Source organism: Trachypithecus francoisi, unplaced genomic scaffold (assembly GCF_009764315.1).
Source record: "Trachypithecus francoisi isolate TF-2019V2 unplaced genomic scaffold, Tfra_2.0 Contig01440, whole genome shotgun sequence".
Lineage (NCBI taxonomy): Eukaryota > Metazoa > Chordata > Mammalia > Primates > Cercopithecidae > Trachypithecus > Trachypithecus francoisi.
The window spans coordinates 6,850,299-6,875,050 of record NW_022681431.1 but is presented as its reverse complement, the minus strand read 5'-3'; the positions used below and the strand labels follow the sequence as shown (position 1 = coordinate 6,875,050).

The window sequence follows — 24,752 nt, the reverse complement described above, 5'->3', positions numbered from 1 at the left end:
TCCATTGTCCTGTCTTGTCCTTTCCTTTCCTTTCCTTTCCTTTCCCTTCCCTTCCTTTCCCTTCCCTTCCCTCCCCTCCCCTCCCCTCCCCTCCCCTTCCCCCACTCCCCCCATCTCTTCCCCCTTCCCCCTTGCTTTCCTTCCTTCTTTCCTTGATGGAGGAGTCTCACTCTGTCACCCAGACAGGAGTGCAGTGGCACAGTCTTGGCTGACTGCAACCTCTGCCTCCTAGGTTCAAGCACTTCTCATGCCTTAATCTCCCGAGTAGCTGGGACTACAGGTGCTTGCCACCATGCCCAGCTGCTTTTGGTACTTTTAGTAGAGATACGGTTTCCCCATGTTCGCCAGGCTGGTCTTGAACTCCTGATCTCAGGGGATCTGCCCACCTCGGCCTCCCAAAATGCTGAGATTATAAGTGTGAGCCACCACGCCTGGCCAATGTCTGTCGTTCTTTAACTGACTTTCCTGTAGTACAGTTTCCTTTTTTGCTTTGTGGGTTCTTTCAGGAAAATTTTTGGATGCTTTGAGTTCTTCTGTTTGCTTCATTTATTGGATTCTCTGTTTCATAGACACAATTATATATTTTACACGTCTTCTGCATTTATTAGCATCTCTGTTTTTTTTCGTGCCTTTGTCTTTTATCTGCTTTCACTTAAACCTTTATTGTGTCAGTAATTTGATTTTCTGACATACCTATTATGTACCTTGCTGTTTCTAACGTATTACTTCTGTGCATTTTGGCTGTTGATTTATTTTCTCAGCACACAGTGTGCCTGCTGACGTTATTCTGTGGTTTTTATTGTTTTCTCATTGGACTTTTTAAAAATTAAATTCATATTTTTATCAATAAAGTGAAACATTTCTAAGAAATTTTCTTCTGTTTGACTTACATTTTCTTTCAGACTCATTTTTTTCTTTTGCTTTGCATGCTGTGTCTTAACTTTTTCTTTTAGTTTTGTTCTGATTCTTGGGATGTGGTTGCTATGATTTCTTTTTTATCTTTTCTCATCATGTGCAGGGGACTACCCAGCCTTCTGTTTGCTCGAACATAGGATGGGTGGATTCTCCTTGGCTCTCTCTTCATCTTGACTGAGAATTGTGCATATTTTGAGGACAGGGTATTTCTCTGTTCACTTTATTTGTAGTATAAAAGCTGGGTGTAGGAGAGGGAGAACCTCCAGGGGCTTTGTACTGCCTTTGTTGAAGTTCCCTGTTCTTCTGGCTCCTCTGAGCCCTGGGATGGATGTGTGAGTTTTGCCAGGCTCACCTGGTGTAGGGGGAATTAATTGTTTTCCCAAAGGGTAGATGTATCATATTTGGCTCTCAGCATGCCTTTATGTAAGGGCTGAGGCCTGGGACATCACAAAGAGTCAGCACCACTTATTCACGTCTCCAGCTGACTTGCTCGTCTTCAACAGCTCTTTCCACGCCTACCGTCAAAAAGAGGAAAAAGGAAAGTTTTGGCTCTGTTTCTAACGGTTCTGTGGATTGTGGGGGAGATGCATATATGTTGTCTGCTCTCAGTATTTCTAATCCCTTCTCCTCTAACTGTTCTGATAAAGTATCTTGACTACATGTGATTAGCTTTTTCCTTTGCTTACGTCACATCTCCCCTTCCCCGCTCCTTTTTTTTTTTTTTTTTTTTTATTTGCAGGGGTTAGTTCACAAGCTTAGTTCGCAAGTAATTGGGATGCAACTACCTTCCCTCTCCACTTTCATTACAATTTGTAGAAAGACCAAAATGGCCGGCTGTGGCTCTTCCTGCTGTTGGTGCCAAGGTCCTAGGTGGAAGCCAAGGTCTCCTGTGTCTTCCCGAGGTCCCACAGGTTGTCTTCTCAAACCTGGACCTGTGTCTCCTCTGTTTTCTCACCAACTAGCTTCCCTTCTGGAGGTGGCCAGTGGGGCCAGAAGCCACAGGGAGCTAATGTAGAACCTTCCATTTCTTTCCTTGGCCTCCAGTCTGTTGAAGTTCACAGCAGAAGATTATGTCTCCCTCATTGGTCATTTATTGGTGGCAAAATTGTTGCCATTTTCAACTATTTTTGGCACACAGTTTGCAGTGATTGCTGTTTGAGATTAATGTATTTAAAGCATTGTCCTTCCCATGCATCACCTTTAAAATATCAGCACCCTTTGCTCTCATACAGTTGGTTGAGGAATCTTTTACGTGTTGCTTCATATATCTCAGCTTTAGTATCTTCTCTAAAAGCAAAGTCTTGGTCCAGATGGTCCCCAGCCCCTTGCAGTTCTATGCAGATTATTACCAGTAGTAGGTTATTCCACGTCAGCATCAATTTGTTAATTGCTCACCTAGAAAAGACTTGCATGACTTAAACTTATAATAAATACGTCTTCTTGGACAGAAGGAAGAGATGTGGAACCTGGAATTCCCAAGAAGGAACAGCCTTGGTCACGAGGCACAAAGTGATTCTGGGGAAGGCTAGGTATGCAGAAAATGGCTCACCCGGAGTGCTGGCCAGGCACGGGTATAATCTGCAAGGAAGCAAATGCCACATCTTTGTGCTCTAGAACAGTGCTTGGGGTGGTCCCTGGGGACGAAATCGATTTCTTGGTGTGCAGAGTGTGTGGACTAAGTTATTTATTGTCATTATTGTTTCTTGTCATTATAGTCATCTCAAATACTCTCAAAAATTTTTTGTGTTTAAAAAACACAAGTTTAATAAAACAATTTTTATCAAGTTCAATGAACAAGGACTCAATAATAATATGGGAAGAGGGACAGGTCCACCTAAAAATTGGGACTAATAGAAAGTTAAAACTTGTCAAAAACACTAGGTTTCAGAATGTCCCAAAAGGCAAGGAGAAAGGGGTAAAATAAAGGCCAGAGTCCTCCAGCTGTTCATATTTAGTGAAGAGAAGTCTGTCATCCACTGGGTGAGATGAGCTTTCTCCTAGCACCCAGGGCCTTCATTTAAGAGGCACTGAACCACCAAATAAATGATACTCCTCGGATTTACAAGAAATCATGATGCTAAAACTTGACACTAAAGCTTGAGTATTGTCGTCTCTCAGTGAGAATAAAAGTCCCACTGCACCCCTCAGTAGCAATATAGACTACTCTGTTCTTGGTGCTGTGGGGCTATGTGTGTGCTGTGTGAGTCCATTTTGTTTTTGTGGTTTTTTGGAGACAGGGTCTCTAAAAAAGCTCAGTAGCCCAAGCTGGTGTGTAGTTGTGTGATCATGGCTCACTGCAGCCTCAAACTCCTGGCCTCCAGTGATCCTCCCACCTCAGACTCCTGAGTAGCTGGGACTACAGATGCATGCCACCACATCCATCCGGATTTTTCATAGAGACAAAGTCTTGCTTTGTTACCCAGGCTGGCTTCAAACTCCTGACCTCAAGTGATCTTCTGTAAAGATCACTTTACAGCGTGCCTCAGCCTCCCAAAGTTTTGGGATTGCAGGTGTAAGACACGGTACCTGCAAATGACTTCATTTTTGTTTATGGAAATCAGATGCCTGGAACTGTGGCAGGCTTCTTCTCTCCTGCCGTCATTGTCCTGGCTAATGTGGGACCCTCACAGGCTTCATGTGCAGTTTCTTCACCCCTTGATGCCCCTCCCCTCCGCCTCTCTTGGGTCTCTGCAGACTCTGCCTGTGGCTGGGAACAGAGGGAGCTCACCAGGGAAAGCTTGGTTTAAATGTAACTCCTGCTGTTTTTCTGTTTCCTTTTTGTCCAGTGGCATATTGGCTTAAACCTACTTCATCTTCCTCTTCTCCTTTTCCTCCTTCTCCCCCTCCCTCTCCTCTCCTCCCCTCTTCCTCCTCCTCCCCTCTTCTTCCCCCTCCCCTCTTCCTCCCACCCCTCTTCTTCCCCCTCCCCTCTTCCTCCCACCCCTCTTCTTCCCCCTCCCCTCTTCCTCCCACCCCTTTTCTTCCCCCTCCCCCTTCCTCCCCTTTTCACTCCTCTTCTGCTCCTCTTCCCCCTCCTCCCCCCTCCTCCCCCTCCTCTTCCCCCTCCTCCTCCCCCTCCTCTTCCCCCTCCTCCCCCTCCCCCTTCCTCCTCTTCCTCCCCTTTCCCCCCCTCCTCCCCTTTCTCCCCCTCCTCCCCTTCCTCCCCCTCTTCCCTCTCCTCTTGGTCCTCCCCTTCCTCCCCCTCCTCCCCCTCTTTCTTCTTTCGTCTTCCACCCCATTTTGCTGTTGAAACTATTCTCAAATTTGGTTTTTGGCTGCTTTGTTTCTCTTACCTTCCGTATTCTAGATTTTAAGCCAGCTGGTTACTTCATTGTTTATTTTGCTTGTGATAGCAGGAAGAACCTCATAATAACAAAACTATAGATTTTCTTTGGTCTTTATCTCTAAGCCTCTCTGAGGGGAAAAAGGCAGAATTTTTATGGAAAATATTCTTCACATTGCTTTAAAAAAAACCTTTCTCAATTCCAAGTTTACTTGATTTTTTATTTTGACTGCTTCCAGCTGGACTGAGAACCCTTTTTCATGTTGCTATATTCCTCCTCAGACTTGACTGGTAATTTTTGTCTTAATGTTCTCTTTCTAACATTTATGATATTTTAATATAGTATCAAGGAAATCTTGTACTTGAATTTTCTTGAGCAGTTCTCTTTTATTCATTTTTTTGGCCTAGAACCATTAAGATGGTTCTGAAAATCTCAGGAAAATTATTTTAAAGCAATAAGTATAGAATCTTGGAAATTGAAATGAGCCTGGCACGTTAAAGCTAGGCTGGTTTATGCGACAGAAAGGCCTCAGGTCATCAAATGTAGGATCATGATAGAGATTCCTAGTTTCTTTGTGTTCCCCAACAGGAAAATGATATATTTTGCATAGTCTAATCCTCCTGCCTTCCCCAAGCCCCTCTACCTCTCCCATAGGCCATTTCACTCTTTGTACACCAGAGCTGCACCAAGAAAGCTGGATGGCAAATGTGTTTGAGAGATACTAATCTATATCATTCATTGTATTTGGATAAAGGTTTCTCTTTGGGGACTTAATAGAAATTGGTTTTTATTTCACTTGAGCCAGGGGTTATGTAGGAACATCTATCTAGCCAAGAGTAAAAAATGACCAAATGGCAAATGATCTCATTTTCTGTTTTGAAATGGACAGTTAGGAAAATAGGTCCAAATTGCTTGATTGAGAGTCAAAATTTACTCATTTCTTAACACTGATCAGACTACTCAAATGATGGAATAGAATAATTATATATCAATAAATTTATCTTGACACAGGAGAGGGGAGATGACCCTCTAAACCAAAGGAAGAATGCTGATTTTAAAGCCAGATTTTAGTTAGCCCGACTAACTCTCTTCATTTCCAATTTCTTTGTGCCAAGGAATTTCTTCTTGTAACCATGGAAGACTACAGTGGGAACATCAGGTCTCTTAAATGTCATTTCATTTGCATGGGACACTGCTTAAAGCCTAAATAGATGTTCATCACATACCTGAACATTTGAGTAGAAAATTGACTTAGGAAAGAGTAGTGAGGTGATTTCCTTGCATCTATGCCTTTCTCAGCTGTCAAAGCCTTGCCTCTGCCCTTGTTCATGTGCGTGGTGGCTACTCACCTGTCAAGGCTCAGCCTGAATCCCCCTCCTCCTCAGGCCCCCTTTTCCTGGCACCCAGTGGAAATAACCATACTCTCCTGTCAGCCTTTTAGCTCATTTTACATCTGTTACCGTGGTTATTGCATCCTGCATTATATTATAGTTCTTTACTTGTCTGTTGCTTCCAAAAAAATCTATAAAGTTCCTGCAGTAGGGAGGGTGACCAGTTGTCCCAACTGGCTTGGGACTGAGAAGTTTTCTAGGATACAGGATTTTCATTGCTAAAATCTAGAAAATTTCAGGAAAACCTGGATGATTGGTTCCACTACAAAACCATATATGGTCATCCTTTGTAACTCTTCCTTCAGTTAGGATAATTCATTGCACACAAAGGTGCCCAGTAAGTGTTTGTTATTGAATCCATGATTCCTTAGACCGTGTAATTATGAGGTATAAAGATAGGTATCCTTAACTGCAAGAAACACAAGTTTTCTCCTCTCTTTCTCTTACCTACGCTGGCAAGATTTCCAACCTTCTCTGGCTCTCTCAGTCTTTCTAGGTATCCTCAGTGGTAACTCATACATGTGCGGATGTTAAGTTCAACCTCCACTGGCTGCACAAGCATCAGTTGTATGAAGCACACCCATGCTTCTGACAACAGCCAGAGGAGCTATCACTCTGTGATGGCATGGGGCTTCTGCTGCTACCATACCCACCACCATCTCTATCACAGTAACACCATTACATTCCCCAAAAGCCCTGGCTTGAGCTCCCAGTACCCTCAAGTTTTGTTTGCTGTGAAGGAAGCCTTCCCATGGTTTTCGTAGCTTTGTCTCTCTAGAACTCACAGGTGAGTCCACAAGAGCTGACTGGAGAACAGGACCTACCCCAGGGGTGTGCATCACTTTGACAAGCACACTGCCCCTCTGACAAGTCAGTTGTTTTTACCGAGCCTGTTTTTCCCTCAAGACAGTGATTGAGAACCAAGGTGATTTTGTACACCCACCTCCCCCTGCTCTGGGACATCTGGCAAGGTCTGGAGACTTGTTTGGTTGTCACATATGGGATAGGTGGGTGCTCCTGGCATCCAGTTGCTGGAGGACAGGGGTGCTGCCACACGTCCTACGGTACACATCATGGCGCCTCCCACAATAAAGCATTAGCGGGTCTAAACTGTTAGCAGTGCAGAGGTTGAAAAAGGCTCCCTTAGGATGAGTTATCACACTAAGGGTACAACCCTTCCTCAAATCAGGCCTCAGATCAGCCTGTCACCAGTCCATCAGACCTGCCCATTCTATCTGGCTGGTTCCCATCAGAAACTCAGGTTGAACAGTCCTTCCCCACAGCCCATTTACATTTGGAGTTTTCTCGTAGCTTTCCCTTCCACCTGGCCATACCAGCCCCCCAGCTTTGTAGTGGGGTCCTAGACAGTGAGTCCAAAGCTGTCAGACTTAACAGGCGCATCCCTCAGGCGGTCCAGGTGACCTGGGGAGATGACTGCCAGGCAGGTGCTTAGGAAACCTGGGTTTCATGCCTGCCTGCCTCCATAGCTTGGTCAGGTCACTGGAACTCCTTCCCTCACCTGTACGCTAAGACTGTGAACAATGGCCACGTACCTCCCTCCACAGGGCAGGCATGCAGATCAATAACAGAACTCAAAGACCATGAAGGGCTTTTGGCCTCTTGGGAAACAGAAATATAGGTGTCTAAGTGACTGTGATATATGTTTTGTGATAAGAAATATATCTTAATTAGCCTCTGTACTCTCCGTACCCTCTTGTTACAATATCTAGGGGAAAAACTGCTTTATGGGTTTATTTTTTTGTTTGTTTTAAGAAAAAACATCCTAAGAAGAACTTTTCTGGACTAGAAGCAGAATATTAAGGCCGAGCATGGCGGCTCACACCTTTAATTCCAGCACTTTGGGAGGCCAAGGCGAGTGGATCACCTGAGGTCAGGAGTTCGAGACCAGCCTGGCCAACATGGTGAAACCCTGTCTCCACTGAAAATACAAAAATTAGGTGGGCATGGTGGCGCACACTTGTGGTCCCAGGTACTCAGGAGGCTAGGGTGGGAGGATCACTTGAACCTGGGAGGTTAAGGTTGTGATGAGCCAAGATGGCACCAGTGCCTGGGTGTCAGAGTGGGACCCTGTCTCAGTCAATCAATCAATCAAAGAATTTTCAGGCTTCCAGGTTCAGGCAGAAGAATGACCCAGTGGGAATGGGGAGCTCAAACACAGAGACAATGGGAAAATGATGAGCTTCCCAGAGGGATCTTAGGAGGTTGGAGTTTCCTGAGATTCATGGCAAAGTCTCCATAGACAGTGTTACCAAGGTGTTTATAGAGAAGTGCTATCAGAAGCATGTAAGTCTGCCCGAAGGAGCCAGGTACCATGTGTCCGGGTATGAATAACAGTGCAAAGCCAGGAGTTTGAATACACAACGAATACAATTCTCCTCCATTCTCATGCATTTTATTTATTTATTTATTTAGTTAGTTAGTTAGTTAGTTAGTTACTATTTTTGAGATGGAGTCTTACTCTTTTGCCCAGGCCAGAGTGCACTGGCACCATCTCAGCTCACTGCAACCTCTGACTCCCAGGTTTGAGTGATTCTCCTGCCTCAACCTCCCAAGTAGTTGGTATTACAGGCCTGCACCACCATGCCTGACTGATTTTTGTATTTTTAATAGATACAGGGTCTCACCATGTTGACCAGGGTGGTCTTTAACTCCTGATCTCAAGTGATCCTCCTGCCTTGGCCTCTCAAAGTGCTGGGATTACAGATGTGAGCCACCACGCCTGGCCTACTTTACTTTTTAAACTTTTGCCTACAAACCAAAAACATATGGACATAGTCACTCATGTACACACTCTTTCTCACACACACCTTTCCAGTGGATGGAGTCTACTGAGAATTGTTTAGAGCAAAACAAAGATCGTTCAGCCAGCCAGCCATGGTTTTTCATAGTACGAGACTCATATTCTTCTAAAGCGCTTGTTTGTTTTATTATAGAGAGTGATTATAGAGAGTGTTCGTTTTACACAGTACACGGAGAACTCAAGAGCAGACATGTCTTACTCATTTCTTTCTTTTTTTTTTTTTTTTTTTGAGACGGAGTCTCGCTCTGTCGCCCAGGCTGGAGTGCAGTGGCCGGATCTCCGCTCACTGCAAGCTCCGCCTCCCGGGTTCACGCCATTCTCCTGCCTCAGCCTCCCGAGTAGCTGGGACTACAGGTGCCCGCCACCTCACCTGACTAACTTTTTGGATTTTTAGTAGAGACGGGGTTTCACCGTGTTAGCCAGGATAGTCTCGATCTCCTGACCTCGTGATCTGCCCGCCTCAGCCTCCCAAAGTGCTGGGATTACAGGCATGAGCCACCGCGCCCGGCCTACTTTGCCTTTTTTAAGATGCGTCACCTAGTCACAGAGAGTAAAGGTCCAATGCATCTGTCTTACTGCTTAAAAACAGGAAGTGCTTTGAATGGATTTAAAAATACCGGAGAGGGAGACAGCAAAGATGTTATTAGAAAAATGAGAATGCTGATTCTTCATACTTAGCGGGCGACCCTCTCCGGATTCTAGGATGGATTTTTCCCACTGCATGCACAAATTTCAAGCAGTTTTTCTGGCACTTGTCCTTGTATGTGTGCCTTTATTCTATCCTGGCAGAGGAAGTTAAGGTGTTGTCTGGGAAGTTTGTGAAGGGGATCTTTTGTATATACAGGATTTCATTGTTGGTTGGTGATGATTGAGTCTGCGGGGACTGTGGCTAAGTGGGAGCTCCTGGTTTTGAAACATGTGGTTACATCCTAGGCCTCTGTTTCCTATCCTTTGTCTGCTTTTAAACCTCTGCCCTTGCTCTGGGTTGCTGAGGTAGCTCTTTCTTCCTCCAGAAAGAGACAGAATTCTCAGAACCAAGCCTGTGGCCGCAGTGAGCCCTGCATGTGTCTTGCCTGGGTCAGTATCATCTTCCCTATTTCTTCCATGTGGAATTCTCATCTTTCTTACCTCTCCCTTTTGGTCTTTTTCCTTACGGAATAGCCAGAAAGGTCCTAGATTCCCATCTCTGCTCTTCTTGAAGTTTACCTAGTTTCCTTCAAGACCTTTTTGCACTTGACGAAAAGGTATTTGTTTGTGCTGTGCCTGTCAATGTGAAAACAGGCACCAGACATGCATGTGTTTTGTTTTCCAGGGAGATGTGCATTGAGCAGGATGGGAGAGTCCATCTCACTGTTGTTTACTTTGGGAAAGAAGAAATAAATGAAGTCAAAGGAATACTTGAAAACACTTCCAAGTGAGTACAATACGGAGCCGTCCTAAGGAGTCCTGGTAACTGAGCTCAGGAGCACACATCCAAGGCTGAAACTTCTGCTTAGTTTTCTTTTCCTTTACACTATGGGTGAACTGGGATGGATTGATTACTGGCTGTGTGCAGGGAAAAGTCTGCACTCCTGTTCCCCAGGAGACTACCCTGTCTGACACTGGCTTTCAGTGTGCGTGGGTGATGACTTTGTCGTTGGAGATAAACTGCAGACATCAAGGGTGAGGGGAGCGTGGGCTTCTTGAGCTTCCACGTAACCGGATGTTGTCACTTTTAGCACCATAGATGCGGGGACTTCTTTATGTTACAGAGTAGGAATTAGGGAGAGCACAGCTGTTCAGTGAACTCCATCTCAGCCATAGCTTCAGAGGCTGAGAGTGAAGTCTACGCTCAGATCTCATCCACTTAGCAAACAGTCTCACCCTTTGGGCTTTCATTCGTTAAGTATTTTGAGACATTCAGGGGAAACCAGAAATGGTGGCCAAGGCAGGATCCTTGATCAAACTTACTTAGTCGAATACAAATTATTTAACCGAAAGCTTGAGACCTTCAGTTGTACATTTATACCTAGTTCATCAGTTGCATGGGGAATAAATGTATTCAAAAGCAGCAGAGATGGATTTTTTCCCCTATAAAAATAAATGAGTAAGTAATCCCCATGGCATCTTCTGCCAGTAAGGAAGCCGGAATGGCACTGCACACTGGCCTGTAGTTTGCCCTGGAGGTTTACAGGGGGGCGATTTAAGTCATCAGGGTGGGTGGTTTCTAAGCCAGTGAAGCTTTGACTATGGCCAGTGGTATGCAGGGGCAGAAATAGTCTGAGTAGATCCATATGATTGAGATATAAACACTACCCTCTGTTTTGAGTTTCTGGAAAATGGTAATAGGATGATAGTCGAAGGATAAGATTCTAAGACTGAGTGTACTTTTCATGCTTTGTTACTAGTTTTGTATTAATGGGCCCAAGATCTGAATGCTAGTTATAATTGTTCAAGCATTCTTAAGCAGGAGATCAGCAAACTACAGCTCACTGGCCAAATTTTGTCTTGCACCTGTCTTTGTAAGTAAAGTTTTATTGGAATGCAGGCATGCCCATTTGTTTACATATTATTTGTATCTGCCTTTGTCTACAGCTGTGCAGCTGAGTAGTCATCACAAAGGCTGTGTGACTCACAAAGCCTAAACTGTTCACTGTCTGCCTGTTTACAGACAAGTTGTGTCTATCCCTGCTCTAAAGCAATAGTGAGTTGAGTTTAAAACCAGCAACAACTTAAAGCTATGCCTGTGTCTAAGATCAAATAGAATAAAATAATTGAATATTCTGAGCGCAAGTGAAATAGAAATTCCTTGACTCCAGTGCATTACAATGTTCTTAGAAACGAAGAACGTGAATGATGTAAATTCATGTCCCCTGCCCTGTGGGTAGGTTTTAACATCTCTGTCAGTGTAAGTCCTAGACATAGGTTCTTTAAAGTTTCCCGGATGATTCTAATGTGAAGCCACAATTGAGAACAATTGTACCACAAGGTGGTAGTCCACCTGGGGGCTGCTCCCTCAACTGCAGCCAGCTGGCTGCCCCATCCCGAGAGAGTTTAAGCAGCTCCCCAGGTGACTCTGAAGTGCAGCTAGGCTTGACAGCCTCCTTCCTACTGGGTATGGCAGATTTCCAGCACATCAAAGAGTGACCAGACGTTTGCTGAGGGTTACAGGTAACCAAATTTACATGAGTCCCATGGGTAAGTAGAAGGACAGTTTGGACCCCTTGTAGTGACTGGAATGCTTAAGGTCATACTTTCATCGATACATTTTTCTCCATATCAAATTACCTGGCAAGCTGAATTCTCAACCAGAAGGTGGCTTGGTGAGCAGAGAATGCATAGAATCTGAGTAAGAAAAGTAAAATCATTCGAGTGGTAGAGATGGTTTGCCTCCAGCTTTGGCAAACATCTAGTCATCAATCTATCCAGTTCGCTTCATGCTAGAGACCAGGTTGGTTGGTGTTTAAAGTAACGCTACGTAAACTTGGCTAAATTAACCTGAACTTCTTAAGTTGTGTATGTATAGGCCTATACCTGGTATATGTATATAGTTGTATATGTATATACCTATACCTAGTTGACTAGTTGCATAGGGAATAAAATAAATAATTTTTTGGTGTTGATATCCTCATTCTATTAACCAGTGATATCTGTAGTGTCGATGTCACTGATGCTTTGGGCCATGTCCTGCCTTCTCTTAGGGTGTTGCTGGTCAGGCCACCTCTCCTAGGAATGCCCAGACCTCTGCAGCCAGCCTGAGTTGACTTCACTCTACCATACCACACTCCACCTTCCAGATCAATCTTCCTACCTCTCCTACTGCCTTAGCCTCGTCCCCAGACAGGCTGTTGCTTTTAATCCTGTCTTTACGACTTACTGCTCCCCAGTCAAACTGGGAGCAGAATTTGATGTTTGTCTTCGCTCCCATTATTCTCCTGTTTTGGGGGTTCCTTCTACCCTCCTTTTTGTTAACTCAAACCTCAACCCCCATCACTCCCCACCTAAGTTCCCATCTCTGGAGCTCTTTCTGACTCCCAGTCCTTTACGCTCTGAATTCCAACTGTACTCACTTTCTACACCTCTTATATCTGGCACTTGGTGTAAATTTAATGATTTACATTTCTTCCTGTTGTCCTAACTTTGCAACTAGATTATAAGCTGCTGAATAAGTAGTACTATGTCTCGTGACTCCTTAATTCCAGCACTTAGCACAACACCATACAGAGAAAATGTTCAAGGTTTGTTCATCAAGAGAAAAATAATGCCAGGTATATAGTATATTTGTGCACATAGTAATATATTTTGTTTCTTTTTGAGGCAAGGTCTCACTCTGTCACTCAGACAAGAGTGCAGTGGTGTGATCATACCTCATTAAAGCCTCCAACTCCTGAGCTCACGTGGTCTTCCCAACTTACTCTCTTTAGTAGCTGGGACTACAAGCATGTGCCACCATGCCTGGCTTATTTTTATATATATTTTTTGTAGAGACACTGTCTCCCTGTGTTGCCCAGGCTGGTCTCAAACCCCTGACCTTGAGCAATCAATCCTCTTGCCTCATCCTCCCAAAATTTTGGGATTACGGGTGTGATCCTCTACACCCAGCCTCCCATAGTAATCTATATATAAGCTTATACACGAAATTTTATTTAAACATTTTTAAATTATTTTTAAGGTAATAAAACTTTTATTCAGAGGGGTCTTATTTCTGAATAATATAACTTGCATAAATTATAGTATTTAATATTCGTTACCTGATGAGATAGACACTGTTGTGGGCCCTACTTCATAGATGAAGAAACTGAGGCTTAATGAGGATGTTACTCAGGCCATGGTCTCTGCCGTATGGGAGAGCCAGAATCGGAGCCTCGTGTTAAGTTCCAGACTCATAGTGTTAGCATACCACCACATTTTCACTCTAATATGCTCGCTCCTAAAACCCATAGTTGTTAGTTGAAAGTAGTAAGATTTATAGTCACACTCAATGAAATTTATGTTATTTGGAAATCAGTATTGTGATTAAGCTGTTCTAAATCCAGTTAAATGCATGTGCTTTAATATCTTTTTAAAAATCTTGTTTAGTGACCAGTATGCAATATTTTACACTCTCTCTCCCTCGGTTTATTCTCACTCAATTGAGCTTTGCATTGCAGTTGATTGCTATAGATCAGTGTTCTGCAAACTCCAGTTTGTGATTTATTAGAGGGTTGTGAAATCGATTTTGTGGCTTATGTCCAGTTTTTAAAAAGTGAAGTAGAATAGGATAGAAAATATCAGAGTGAATCACAAGTAGTAAGGATAGATATTCTTTCATGAAAGTTTAATTTCAGTGTGTGTGTGTGCTGCATCAGGACGTGTAATATATTCCTTTGTAAGGATCATGGTCAAAATGCTTAAAAGCTACTACCATAGACAGAAGTACAAATCGGTTCTCAATATCTGATTCTTATTCTATAGATTTTTCCAAGCTTCAGTTAATCTCAGATTAGCTCAGTGGTTCTTCAATATAAACATGCTTTGGAATAACCTGTGGTGCTTTTCAAAATGCAGATTCTTGAACCCAGGCTCAGAAATCCTGAATCAATGAGCCTGAGATGAAGCCTGGGAGCCATCGCTGAACTGGTTCCACAGTTGTGAAGCGGATGTGGGTAGTTCATGGACCATATTGTAAGAAATACTGCTTTAGGTAGATGCTTGCTTGGAGCTATGTAATAGGAAATTTTTTGTTGTTGTTGTTTTGTTTTTTTGAGACGGAGTCTCACTCTTTTGCCAGGCTGGATTGCAGTGGGACAATCTCGGCTCACTGCAACCTCCGCCACTTGGGTTCAAGCGATTCTCCTACCTCAGCCTCCCAAGTAGCTGGGACTATAGGTGCGTGCAACCACACCCAGCTAGTTTTTGTATTTTTATTTTTTATTTTTTATTTATTTATTTTTTGAAACGGAGTCTCGCTGTGTCGCCCAGGCTGGAGTGTAGTGGCCGGATCTCAGCTCACTGCAAGTTCCGCCTCCTGGGTTTACACCATTCTCCTGCCTCAGCCTCCCGAGTAACTGGGACTACAAGCGCCCGCCACGTCGCCCGGCTAGTTTTTTTTTTTTTTTTTTTTTTTTTTTTTTGAGACGGAGTCTCGCAGTCGCCCAGGCTGGAGTGCAGTGGCCGGATCTCAGCTCACTGCAAGCTCCGCCTCCCGGGTTTACGCCATTCTCCTGCCTCAGCCTCCCGAGTAGCTGGGACTACAGGCGCCTGCCAACTCGCCCGGCTAGTTTTTTTTCTATTTTTTAGTAGAGACGGGGTTTCGCCGTGTTAGCCAGGATGGTCTCGATCTCCTGACCTCGCGATCCACCCGTCTCGGCCTCCCAAAGTGCTGGGATTACAGGCTTGAGCCACCGCGCCCGGCCCCGGCTAGTTTTTTTATACTTTTTTAGTAGACACGGGGTTTCACCGGGTTAGCCAGGATGGTCTCGATCTCCTGACCTCGTGATCCACCCCTCTCGGCCTCCCAAAGTGCTGGGATTACAGGCTTGAGCCACCGCACCTGGCCCGTTTTTGTATTTTTAATAGAGATAGGGTTTCACCTTGTTGGCCAGGATGGTCCCGATCTCTTGACCTCGTTTTCCACCCACCTTGGCCTCCCAAAGTCCTGGGATTACAGGTGTGAGCCACGGTGCCCGGCCGGAAAATTTTTTTTAATGTAACTGGTAGATGAATTGGCATTTACTACATTGTAAGTTGACATTTACTACATTGTAAGTTCATGTTTGCCCAGTCACAAGGACACGAAAGCATCCTTCAGAGGAATCACGTCTGAGATTGAGATGCTGGAAATGAGGCACCGCCCTGCCAGAGAGTGTCTGTGATGCTAGGGGAGGGTTGTTGTCATGATCAGGGACCTACCTTGCCAGTGGCTGTGACAGCATTTCACACCTCTTTGAAAGTATTTGGCAGATACCTCCAGGAAGATTTTATCTGGGGAAATGGTTTATTCCAGGATTTTTGTTTGTTCATTTTCAGAAATTTGAGAAGCATTGTTGATTTGCTTTTATTTTTTTTTCTTAAACAAGGATTTTTAGATAACCATCTCATTTCCTAAAATGAAATAAGCTGCACAGTAGATCTCTCCCAAGCAGATAATTAGTCTGAGACCCTGGGAAACAGGGGCAGGGAGTTGCACCTTGCAGATGACAGCAGTATCTCAGGCCTCTGACCATCTCACCTGGCATTTGCCAGAGGCTGAGCTAAGCATGATTCTGCTTGGTGTGCCAACTCTTTATGGAGATGTGCCTGCATTCTGGATTGTTTACTGGGGATTTGAATACACCATATAAATTATGTTATTGTAAAAATGTTAATTTCCTGAGTATGATTATTATATTTTTCTAATGAACCAGAAAAGTATCTTGCTTCTTGGGAGATACATGTCTTCAAAGGTGAAGTTGCCTTGATATCTGAAACTAACTCTTAAATGCTTCAGAGAGAGAGAAAAAGCAAATATGGCAAAATGTTAACACTTAGTGAATCTAGCCAAGGGTGTGTGGGTACTTATTATACTATTCTTATGGCTTTTCTGAAGGTTTAGAATTTCTCCAGATAAACATGTGGGGAAGATACATTGTGAAAAACAATGACGTGAGATTAGTACATGCAGTGGAATCGAATGCACTGTTTAAAAGAAGAGTCAGAGCAGTGAAAATGGAGTAAAGACCTGTGCAAATACTCCTCTCCACAGAAGCAGTAAGAAAATTGGAAAAAAATGGAATCACTTTTCTCAGAACTCTAGAAATTAATCAAAGTTTCCAACAATCTGGAGAGCATTTATCCAAGAAACATGGATGAATTTTGGTGTGCAAGGGAGCTTTGTGGAGGTTTAACTTGCCCTATTCCCATCCCCAACTCCAGCTCTCTGGTAACCTGGAAATCCAACAGCCCACAAGCACAGTGATCACCACAGCCTGGCAGCCAGTGGTGGAACAAAATGGGGTTGGAGATCCTTTAAAGCGGGGGTGTCCAATCTTTTGACTTCTCTGGGCCACATTGAAAGAATTGTGTTGGGCCACACATAAAATATACTAAAACTAATGATACCTGAAGAGCTAAAAATAAAATCTCATAATGTTTAAGGAAAGTTTATGAAGTTGTGTTGGGCTGCATTCAAAGCTGTCCTGGGCCACATGGGTTGGACAAGCTTGCTTTAAGGCATCATAGCCGGAGAGTTGTCACTATTTGAACTGTCTGGAGGTTCCTTGGAAGACACCGCTCACAAGATTGTCTTTTTGTGACCTGACTCAGAGCTCTTCCAATGCAGAAAGTATTTTCTTCAGGGAGAGCATTTGTCTAAAAACAATTATAGGAAGTGTTTAACTTTGTGGCTGCCTGAGACAGTGGTTAAGAGTTGGGGCAAGCAATAGACTAATCAAAAAGCTTAAAAGGAAAGTCTGGGAGATTAGATATTCATAGGGCCTTTGGAAAGCTCCAGCACATTCCCGAAAACCTAAGGACCATGTACATCTCTAGGGCTATGCTCCTACTTAAAACCCAAGTATGTCCTAAGCTTCCACTTGTGGCTGACCTTCAGTCTCTGTGGAAGCAAGAAGTAAAGGATAAATAAGTCATTGACTGCCTGGCTGAGTGTTGAAAGTGTATCCCAATATGCAAACAGAATACCTCAGCAAAATCAGAGAGACTTACTGGTTCCAGCCATTTCAGGAAATTGTTGTCCACTCATTAGCTGACCATTAAGTGGTCACACAACAAAGAACTGAGATTTTACAGAATTAGTTCGAAAAGATCACTAAACGAACAACAACAAACCTGGGGGAAGGAGGAGATTCTAATTTCTAGGCTTGCCATAATACATTTTTTAAAATGTTCAATTATTAGCAAAAATTATGAGACATGTGAAGAAACTAAGGCTCATGCACAAGAAATAAAAAATTGGTCTTTAGAACTTATCCTTGTGGGCCGGGCGCGGTGGCTCAAGCCTGTAATCCCAGCACTTTGGGAGGCCGAGACGGGTGGATCACAAGGTCAGGAGATCGAGACCATCCTGGCTAACACAGTGAAACCCCGTCTCTACTAAAAAATACAAAAAACTAGCCGGGCGAGGTGGCGGGCGCCTGTAGTCCCAGCTACCCAGGAGGCTGAGGCAGGAGAATGGCGTGAACCCGGGAGGCGGAGCTTGCAGTGAGCTGAGATCCGGCCATTGCACTCCAGCCTGGGCAACAGAGCGAGACTCCGTCTCAAAAAAAAAAAAAAAGAACTTATCCTTGTGGAAGCTCAGATGTTTGACTTAATAGACAAAAATATTTAATCAGTTTGTATTAAGTATGTTCACAAAAGTAAAAGAAATCACATTTAAAGAACCGAAGTATATGAAAAACATGTTATACTAAGTAGAGAATATCAACAAGGAAGTAGAAACTATTTAAAAGGACCAAATAGAAATCCTAGTGTTGAAAAGTACAATAGCAAAAATGAAAAATTAATAAGGAAGAGGAGGCTTAACAGCAGGTTTGAAGAAGCAAAAGAAATAATTGGCGAACTTCAAGATAAGCCAATTGCAATGACTCAGTCTCCGAAGAAACAGAAAAAAGAATGAAGAAAATGAGCAAACCTGAGATTCATGGGATACTATCAGGCATGCAAACATATGAATAATGGGAGTGAAGAAGGGGATAGAGAAGGGGGCATAAAAGTATTTGAAGAAATAATGGCCAAAAGTTTCTCAAATTTGATGGAAAACATTAATCTACGTATTTAATCATCTTAACTCCAAATAGAATAAATTCAAATAAATCCACATTAAACTTATAATCACATTTTTGAAATTCAAAGACAGAGAAAGAGAAACAGCTCATCCAATACAATGGATCCTTGGTAAGATTAGTAGCTGAATTCTCATCAGAAACAATGGAGGCCAGAAAGTGGGATGACATATTCAACATGAGAAAAAGACTTCAGCTAATAATTCTATTATCAGCAAAACCATTCCATACAAATGAAGCCAAAATTAGGGCATTCCCAGATAAACAAATGAAGAGACTTAATCACTAATAAACATGCCCTGTATGAAATACTAAGAGGAGTCCTTGGGGCGGACATGAAAGGACACTAGACAAATCCACTTGAAGACATAAAGATTGCCATTGAAGTAACTATATAGGCAAATATAAAAGACAGTATAAATGTATTTTTGTTTGTGACTCTTTTTTTGTGCTGATTTAAAAGACAGCTGCATACAAAAAAATTATAAATCCGTGTTGATGGGCACACAGTGCACAAAGATGTAATATTAATACAATAACAGCACAAGAATGGAGAGGCAAGAGAGGAATAGAAAATCTGACTAGACTTATAACAAGCAAAGGGATTGGTTTAATTAAAAAAAAGAACTCTCCACAGAGAAAAGCCCAGGCTTCACTGCTGATTTCTACCAAGTGTCTAAAGAATTAGCAGTAGTGTGTCAAAAACTGTTTCAAAAAAATTAGAAGAGGAGAGAACACTTTCCAACTTATTTTTTGAGGCCAGCATTACCGTGATAACCTAACTAGACAAAGACAGAACAAGGAAAGAAAACTATAGACCAGTATCCTTACGAATATAAATGCAAAACCCTCAACGAAACACTAGCAAACTGAATCCAACAACATAAAAAAAAAAGTATACGCTATTACTGTGATTTTTTTTTCAAGAATGCAATGTTAGCTCAATATACAAAAATCAATGAAATATGCCATATTAATAGACTCAAGGACAAAAATCACATGACAATCTCAGTATGCATAGGAAAAGCATTTGTTAAAAATCCTCAAACTAGGACTAGAAGAGAACTTCTTTAACCTGATAAAGGACACATACAAAAAAAACCATCTATGAAAAACATCATACTTAATGGTGAAATACTGAATGTTCTCCCCATAAGATCAAGAACAAGACAAAGGTGTCTGCTTTCACTACTATTCAATATTGTACTGGGTGTTCTAGCCAGGACAGTTGGATAAGAAAAAAGAAATAACAGTCATCCACATTGGAAAGGAAAAAGTAAATGCTATTCACAGATGATATAATCTTCTATATAGAAAATTACAAGGCATCCACGAAACTATTAGAGCTAATAACAAATTCAGTAAAGTTGTGAGGTACAATATCGATATACAAAGGTTAATTGTATTTCTACACACGAGTGATAAGCAATCTGAAAATGAAATTAAGAAAACAATTTTCATAGTAATATAAAAAAGGTTTAAAAACATAGAAATGAACGTAACAAAAAAGTGCAAGAATTTTATGCTGAAAACTACAACACAACTTTGAAAGGAATTAAAGAAGGCTTAAATAAATGGAAAGACATCTCATGTTCATTAATATTCTTCAGATGACAGTACTCATTCAATTGATCTGTAGTTTCAGTACAATCCCTATTAAAATCCAAGATGACTTTCTTTGTAGAAATGGACAAGCTGATTCTGAAATTCACATGGAAATGCAAGGGCCCAAAATAGACCAATCTTAGGAGAACAAAATAGGAGGACTCATACTCTCAATTTCAAAACTTACTATAGAATTACAGTATTAAGACTTTGCCACTGGTATAAAAATATACATATAGATCAATGGATGGAAAGCAGAGTTCAGAAATAAACCTATACATTTATGGTCATTTGATTTTTAACAAGGGTGCCAGACCATCATATGGGGGAAAGAATCACCTTTTTAAGAATGGTTCTGGGATGACTGGATATTTATGTGCAGAGAATGAAAGTTGCTTTCTGTAGTTGATAGGTATACATCCACCATATATACAAAACTTGAGGTCAAAATAGATCAAAGACTTAAATGTAAGAGCTATAATTATCAAAGTTCTAGGAGAAAACATAGGTGTAAGTCTTCATGACCTTGAATTAGGCAGTGATTTCTTGGATGTGACTTTTAAACCCTAGCAACTAGAGAATAAGCAGATAAATTGAACTTTATCAAAATTAAAAACTTCTATGCTACCATAAAAGTGAAAAGACAGCTTATATAATGGGATAAAATATTTACAAATTGTAATCTCATAAGGGTCTATATTCAATAACTAGAGAGAGAATTTAACAGTAAAAAGACAAATAACCCAATTTAAAAATGAACAAAAGACTTGGATGTACATTTCTCCAAAGATGATACACAAGTGGCCAATAAGCATAGGACAAGATGGTCAACATCATTAGTCACTAGAAAAATGCAAATCAAACCTGCAATGCAAACCACACCCACCAGGATGGATGTAATCCACAAGTCAGTCACAAGTGTCTCTGAGGAGGCAGAGACATTGAACTCTTGTCTGTTGCTCTTGCGAATGAAAAATGGAATAGCCACTGTAGAAAACAGTGTGGCAGTTCCTTACATGGTTAAACATAGTATTATTATCTGACCCAGCAGTTCTGGTCCCAGCTATATACCCAAAAGAACAGAAAATAAGTATTGAAACAAATAACTGTACATGAATGTTCCTAGTGGCATTATTCATAATATCCAAAAGTTAGAAACAACTCAAACATCCACCAGCTGATGAATGAAAAGCAAAATATGACGTAGTCATACAATGGAATATTATTCAGGCATAAAGAGAGTGAAGTACTAATATATGCTACAACGGGATGAACCTTAAAAACATTATGATAAATGAAACTAGCCAGGTATAAAAGGTCAATAATGGCCAGATGCAGTGGCTCATGCCTGTAATCCCAGCCCTTTGGGAGGCGGAGGCAGGCAGATCACCTGAGGTCAGGAGTTTGAGACCAGCCTGGCCAACATGGTGAAACCCCGTATCTACTAAAAATATAAAAATTAGCTGGGTGTGGTGTGGTGGTTCACACCTGTAATCCCAGGTACTTGGGAGGCTGAGGCATGAGAATCACTTGAAACTGGGAGGTGGAGGTTGCAGTGAGCCAAGATTGCACCACTGTACTCCAGCCTGGGTGACAGAGTGAGACTCTGTCTCAAAAGAAAAACAACAACAAAAAAGGTTGATAATGTATAATCCCATTTATAGGAAATATTCTTTATACATAAATTCATGAAGACAGAAAGTAGATTAACAGTTGCCAGGGGCTGGGGATATGAGGGGATTGGAAGTGACTGTTTCATGGGTGTAGGATTTCCTTTTGGGGTGATGAAAACATTTTGTAACTAGAAAGACATGATGGTTTACAGCATTGTGAATGTACTAAATGACACTGATTTATACACTTTAATATTTTATGTTGTGTGAATTTTAACTCAATAAAAAGTATACATATAAATATACACGCATGCATACACACACACACACATCATGTCTTAAATTAGAAGGGTGTTTTGTCCTAATCAATGTCTTACAAGCCTTGTGACCTCTGCAGAGCCAGGCATACTTTTCCTCTGTGGAACCAAACTGAACATGCTGCTGTATATTAGTTTATTTAAAACATAGAAGGAGCATTGTACTTAATAATGTAAAAGCGCAGTATCCACTATTTGCCAATCCCTATGTAGGGCAGCTTGCTCCAGGCTTTTTGAGGAAAGTCTCTGATATGGTTTGGCTGTGTCCCCACCCAAGTCTCATCTTGAATTGTAGCTCCCATAATTCCCGCGTGTTGTAGGAGGTACCTGGTGAGAGAGGATTTAATCATGGGGGGCATTTTCCCCCACACTGTTCTCATGGTGGTGAATAAATCTCATGAGATCTGATGGTTTTACAAGGGGAAACCTCTTTTGTTTGGTTCTCATTCTTTCTCCTCTGCCGCCATGTAAGACATGACTTTGCTCCTCCTTTGACTTCCACCATGATTGTGAGGCCTCCCCAGCCACATGGAACTGTGAGGCAGTTCACTTCTTTCCTTTAGAAATTACCCAGTCTTGGATATGTCTTTATTAGCAGTGTGAAAACAGTCTAATACAGATTCCGATGCTAGTGTACATTCGGGTATTGTGTGGGAAACAGGGATGCATGCCTCAGGGTGCAGAGCAAGACAGGAGCTAGGAATTATCCATCCAGACTTTACAGAGCAAGGAGAAACGGCACATGCAATGAGCTAAGTCTGAGGATGGAGGCCTCCTGCAGGGGATCCAGAGGAGGAGGAGGAAGGATTTTGCCCTCGTAAGGTAGCAGCCTCGAGCCTCTACCCAGGTTCTCTATGTGTGTTGTCCTACACCTACGATGAGACTGCTTTCCTCACCTGGGGCACAGGGGGATTCACTGATTAGGAAGGAGGCTTCCCTTCCTCACTTGCCTTATGCGCAGTCACTCACACTTCCCTGTGGCAAAGGTGCAAGAGGGCTTGATATGGTGTTCAGATTGCCACCCCCTTATTTTCTTTTCTTTCTTTTTTCTTTTTCTTTTTTTTTTTTTTTTTTTTTTTTTTTTTGAGATAGAGTCTTGCTTTGTTACCCAGGCTGGAGTGCAGTGGCACAATCTCGGCTCACTGCAAGCTTCGCCCCCTGGGTTCACGCCATTCTCCTGCCTCACCCTCCCAAGTAGCTAGGACTACAGGCGCCCGCCACCACATCTGGCTAATTTTTTGTATTTTTAGTAGAGATGGGGTTTCACCCATGTTAGCCAGGATGGCCTCGATCTCGTGACCTCGTGATCTACCCACCTTGGCCTCCCAAAGTACTGGGATTACAGGCGTGAGCCACTGCACCTGGCTGCAACCCCCTGTTTCTCTAAGGAAACTCCATGCTGGAGGCCTCATGTCAGATGTTTAAATCTCACCATTTTTCTGTGCATTAGCAAATTTGTTTGGTACCTGCTAAAGCTGGCTTTGATTTCTCAATTTAAAACATAAGCAAACAAAACAAAATTATATGCATTCAGTGAGAAAGAAAAGACAATCTGAGGATGTAGCCTGGAAAGATGGTGAATACTAATCAGCTGATGCCTGCATTGTGACCATTCTGAGATTCAGAGACATTCATTTGCTCTTCTTAATGAACTGTGCCTCATGCTGACATGAAGTTTTAGAACCAATGGAAAGGCAAAAATGAAGTTCCTAAAGAAACTTGCTAAAACAGGCTTAAAGAAGCTCAGAATCTAGGCAGTTCTAAATTAATCATAAAGTGCCTACTGTGAAAAATTGGATAACATGTTCAGCTCTGAATTCTTCACTGTATTCCAATATCTTCAAGAAGTAGAACTCATAAGTGATTTCAGTATTTAGAGCTGTGAGACTGAAAATCATACATTGGATATGATACTAGTTTTCTATGTGAATTTTTAAAGATTTTTTTAAATGAAGGGCTATTGTGAGAAGCGTAACATTAGGAGACTATCCTCGCAGTTGTGGGGAAAAGTCTCTGTTAGAGTAAAACATACTAGACAGGAAGATCTATCATTTTTAATCCAGCAATTCTGGGAAAGGCAAGTCAATTAGAGAAATTAAATCTCCGGCAGAAACAGTAGCTTTCTCAGGTCATTATAACCTCTATAAAAATGACTTTGTGTAACTTAGAGGAGTCTCCATGCGCCAGATTTATTATACAAAAACAGGAATTGAGTGGGAAATGGAAGAGTTTTGTCGGTTGATAATACAGTTCAAGAAAAGAAGAAATAATTATGAGCAAATCATGGGATCTTAGAGGAGCTGCACGTTCAGTTTCATAACAGGAAATAATGTAATATAAAAGGTAGTGCCCCCATCCTACCATGATAAATGCACATTTCTTTGCCATTACTGTAGGGCAACACTAAACATTATATTTCTTTGGATGAGTAACTTCAATAGTTTGAACCATATTGCATTGTATTTTTCTCATCTCTTTTCTGTTATTTACATATTTTTCATCTTCTTAAAAGCTGGGGTTTGTGCCTGTCCTTCAGAATCCATTGGTCACAGCCTCTTTCTGATGTCGGAGATGGGGATATACACAAGGGAGCGGTTTCTCTGGTGCCCATCTGAGTGGGCTGAGCTTTCTTTGACAGGGAGGCATCTCCATGTGGCACCCCCCTTCAGATCTTCAGGACAGATCTGAAATGTGCCTGTGTTTTCCATTTGTTCAGCTCTTGATTCGTGCAGTGTATGTTGGTCACCCTGTGTGTGCCGTTTATTGCACAGTGCTGGATAATCTCCAAAGGCAGAAAAAAAGTAAGGCAATTGCTCTCCTTAAAGGGTGTGGAGTCTGCCAGAGCAGCTCATACAGATCTGTGCAAGCAAAGGCACTTGAAGGCACCAGGACATAGGAACAAAGGCAGGACTGGGTCAAATGTTGGGAGCTCAGAGTGTGCACTACGAGTTTGTGGCGGGGCACAGGAGGAGCGGTGATGCTTGGCATGGGCCTTAAAGACTGAGTGATATTCGCGGGAGTAGATGCAGAACACGCATTGGGGGAAGAGAACAGTGAGAAGATAGGAGG

The 24,752-nt window shown here is 42.3% G+C and overlaps 1 protein-coding gene across 8 annotated transcripts in view; it reads left to right on the top strand.

Moving 5' to 3' along the window:
• CSGALNACT1 (chondroitin sulfate N-acetylgalactosaminyltransferase 1) overlaps window positions 1-24,752 on the top strand; it is a 367,289-nt gene that overhangs the window by 319,367 nt on the left and 23,170 nt on the right. For all 8 annotated transcript variants that reach the window (XM_033226897.1, XM_033226942.1, XM_033226923.1 and 5 more), the window contains one exon: window positions 9,724-9,825. In XM_033226897.1, coding sequence (XP_033082788.1) covers window positions 9,724-9,825 — 102 coding nt within the window. The remainder of the gene's footprint in view (window positions 1-9,723; window positions 9,826-24,752) is intronic.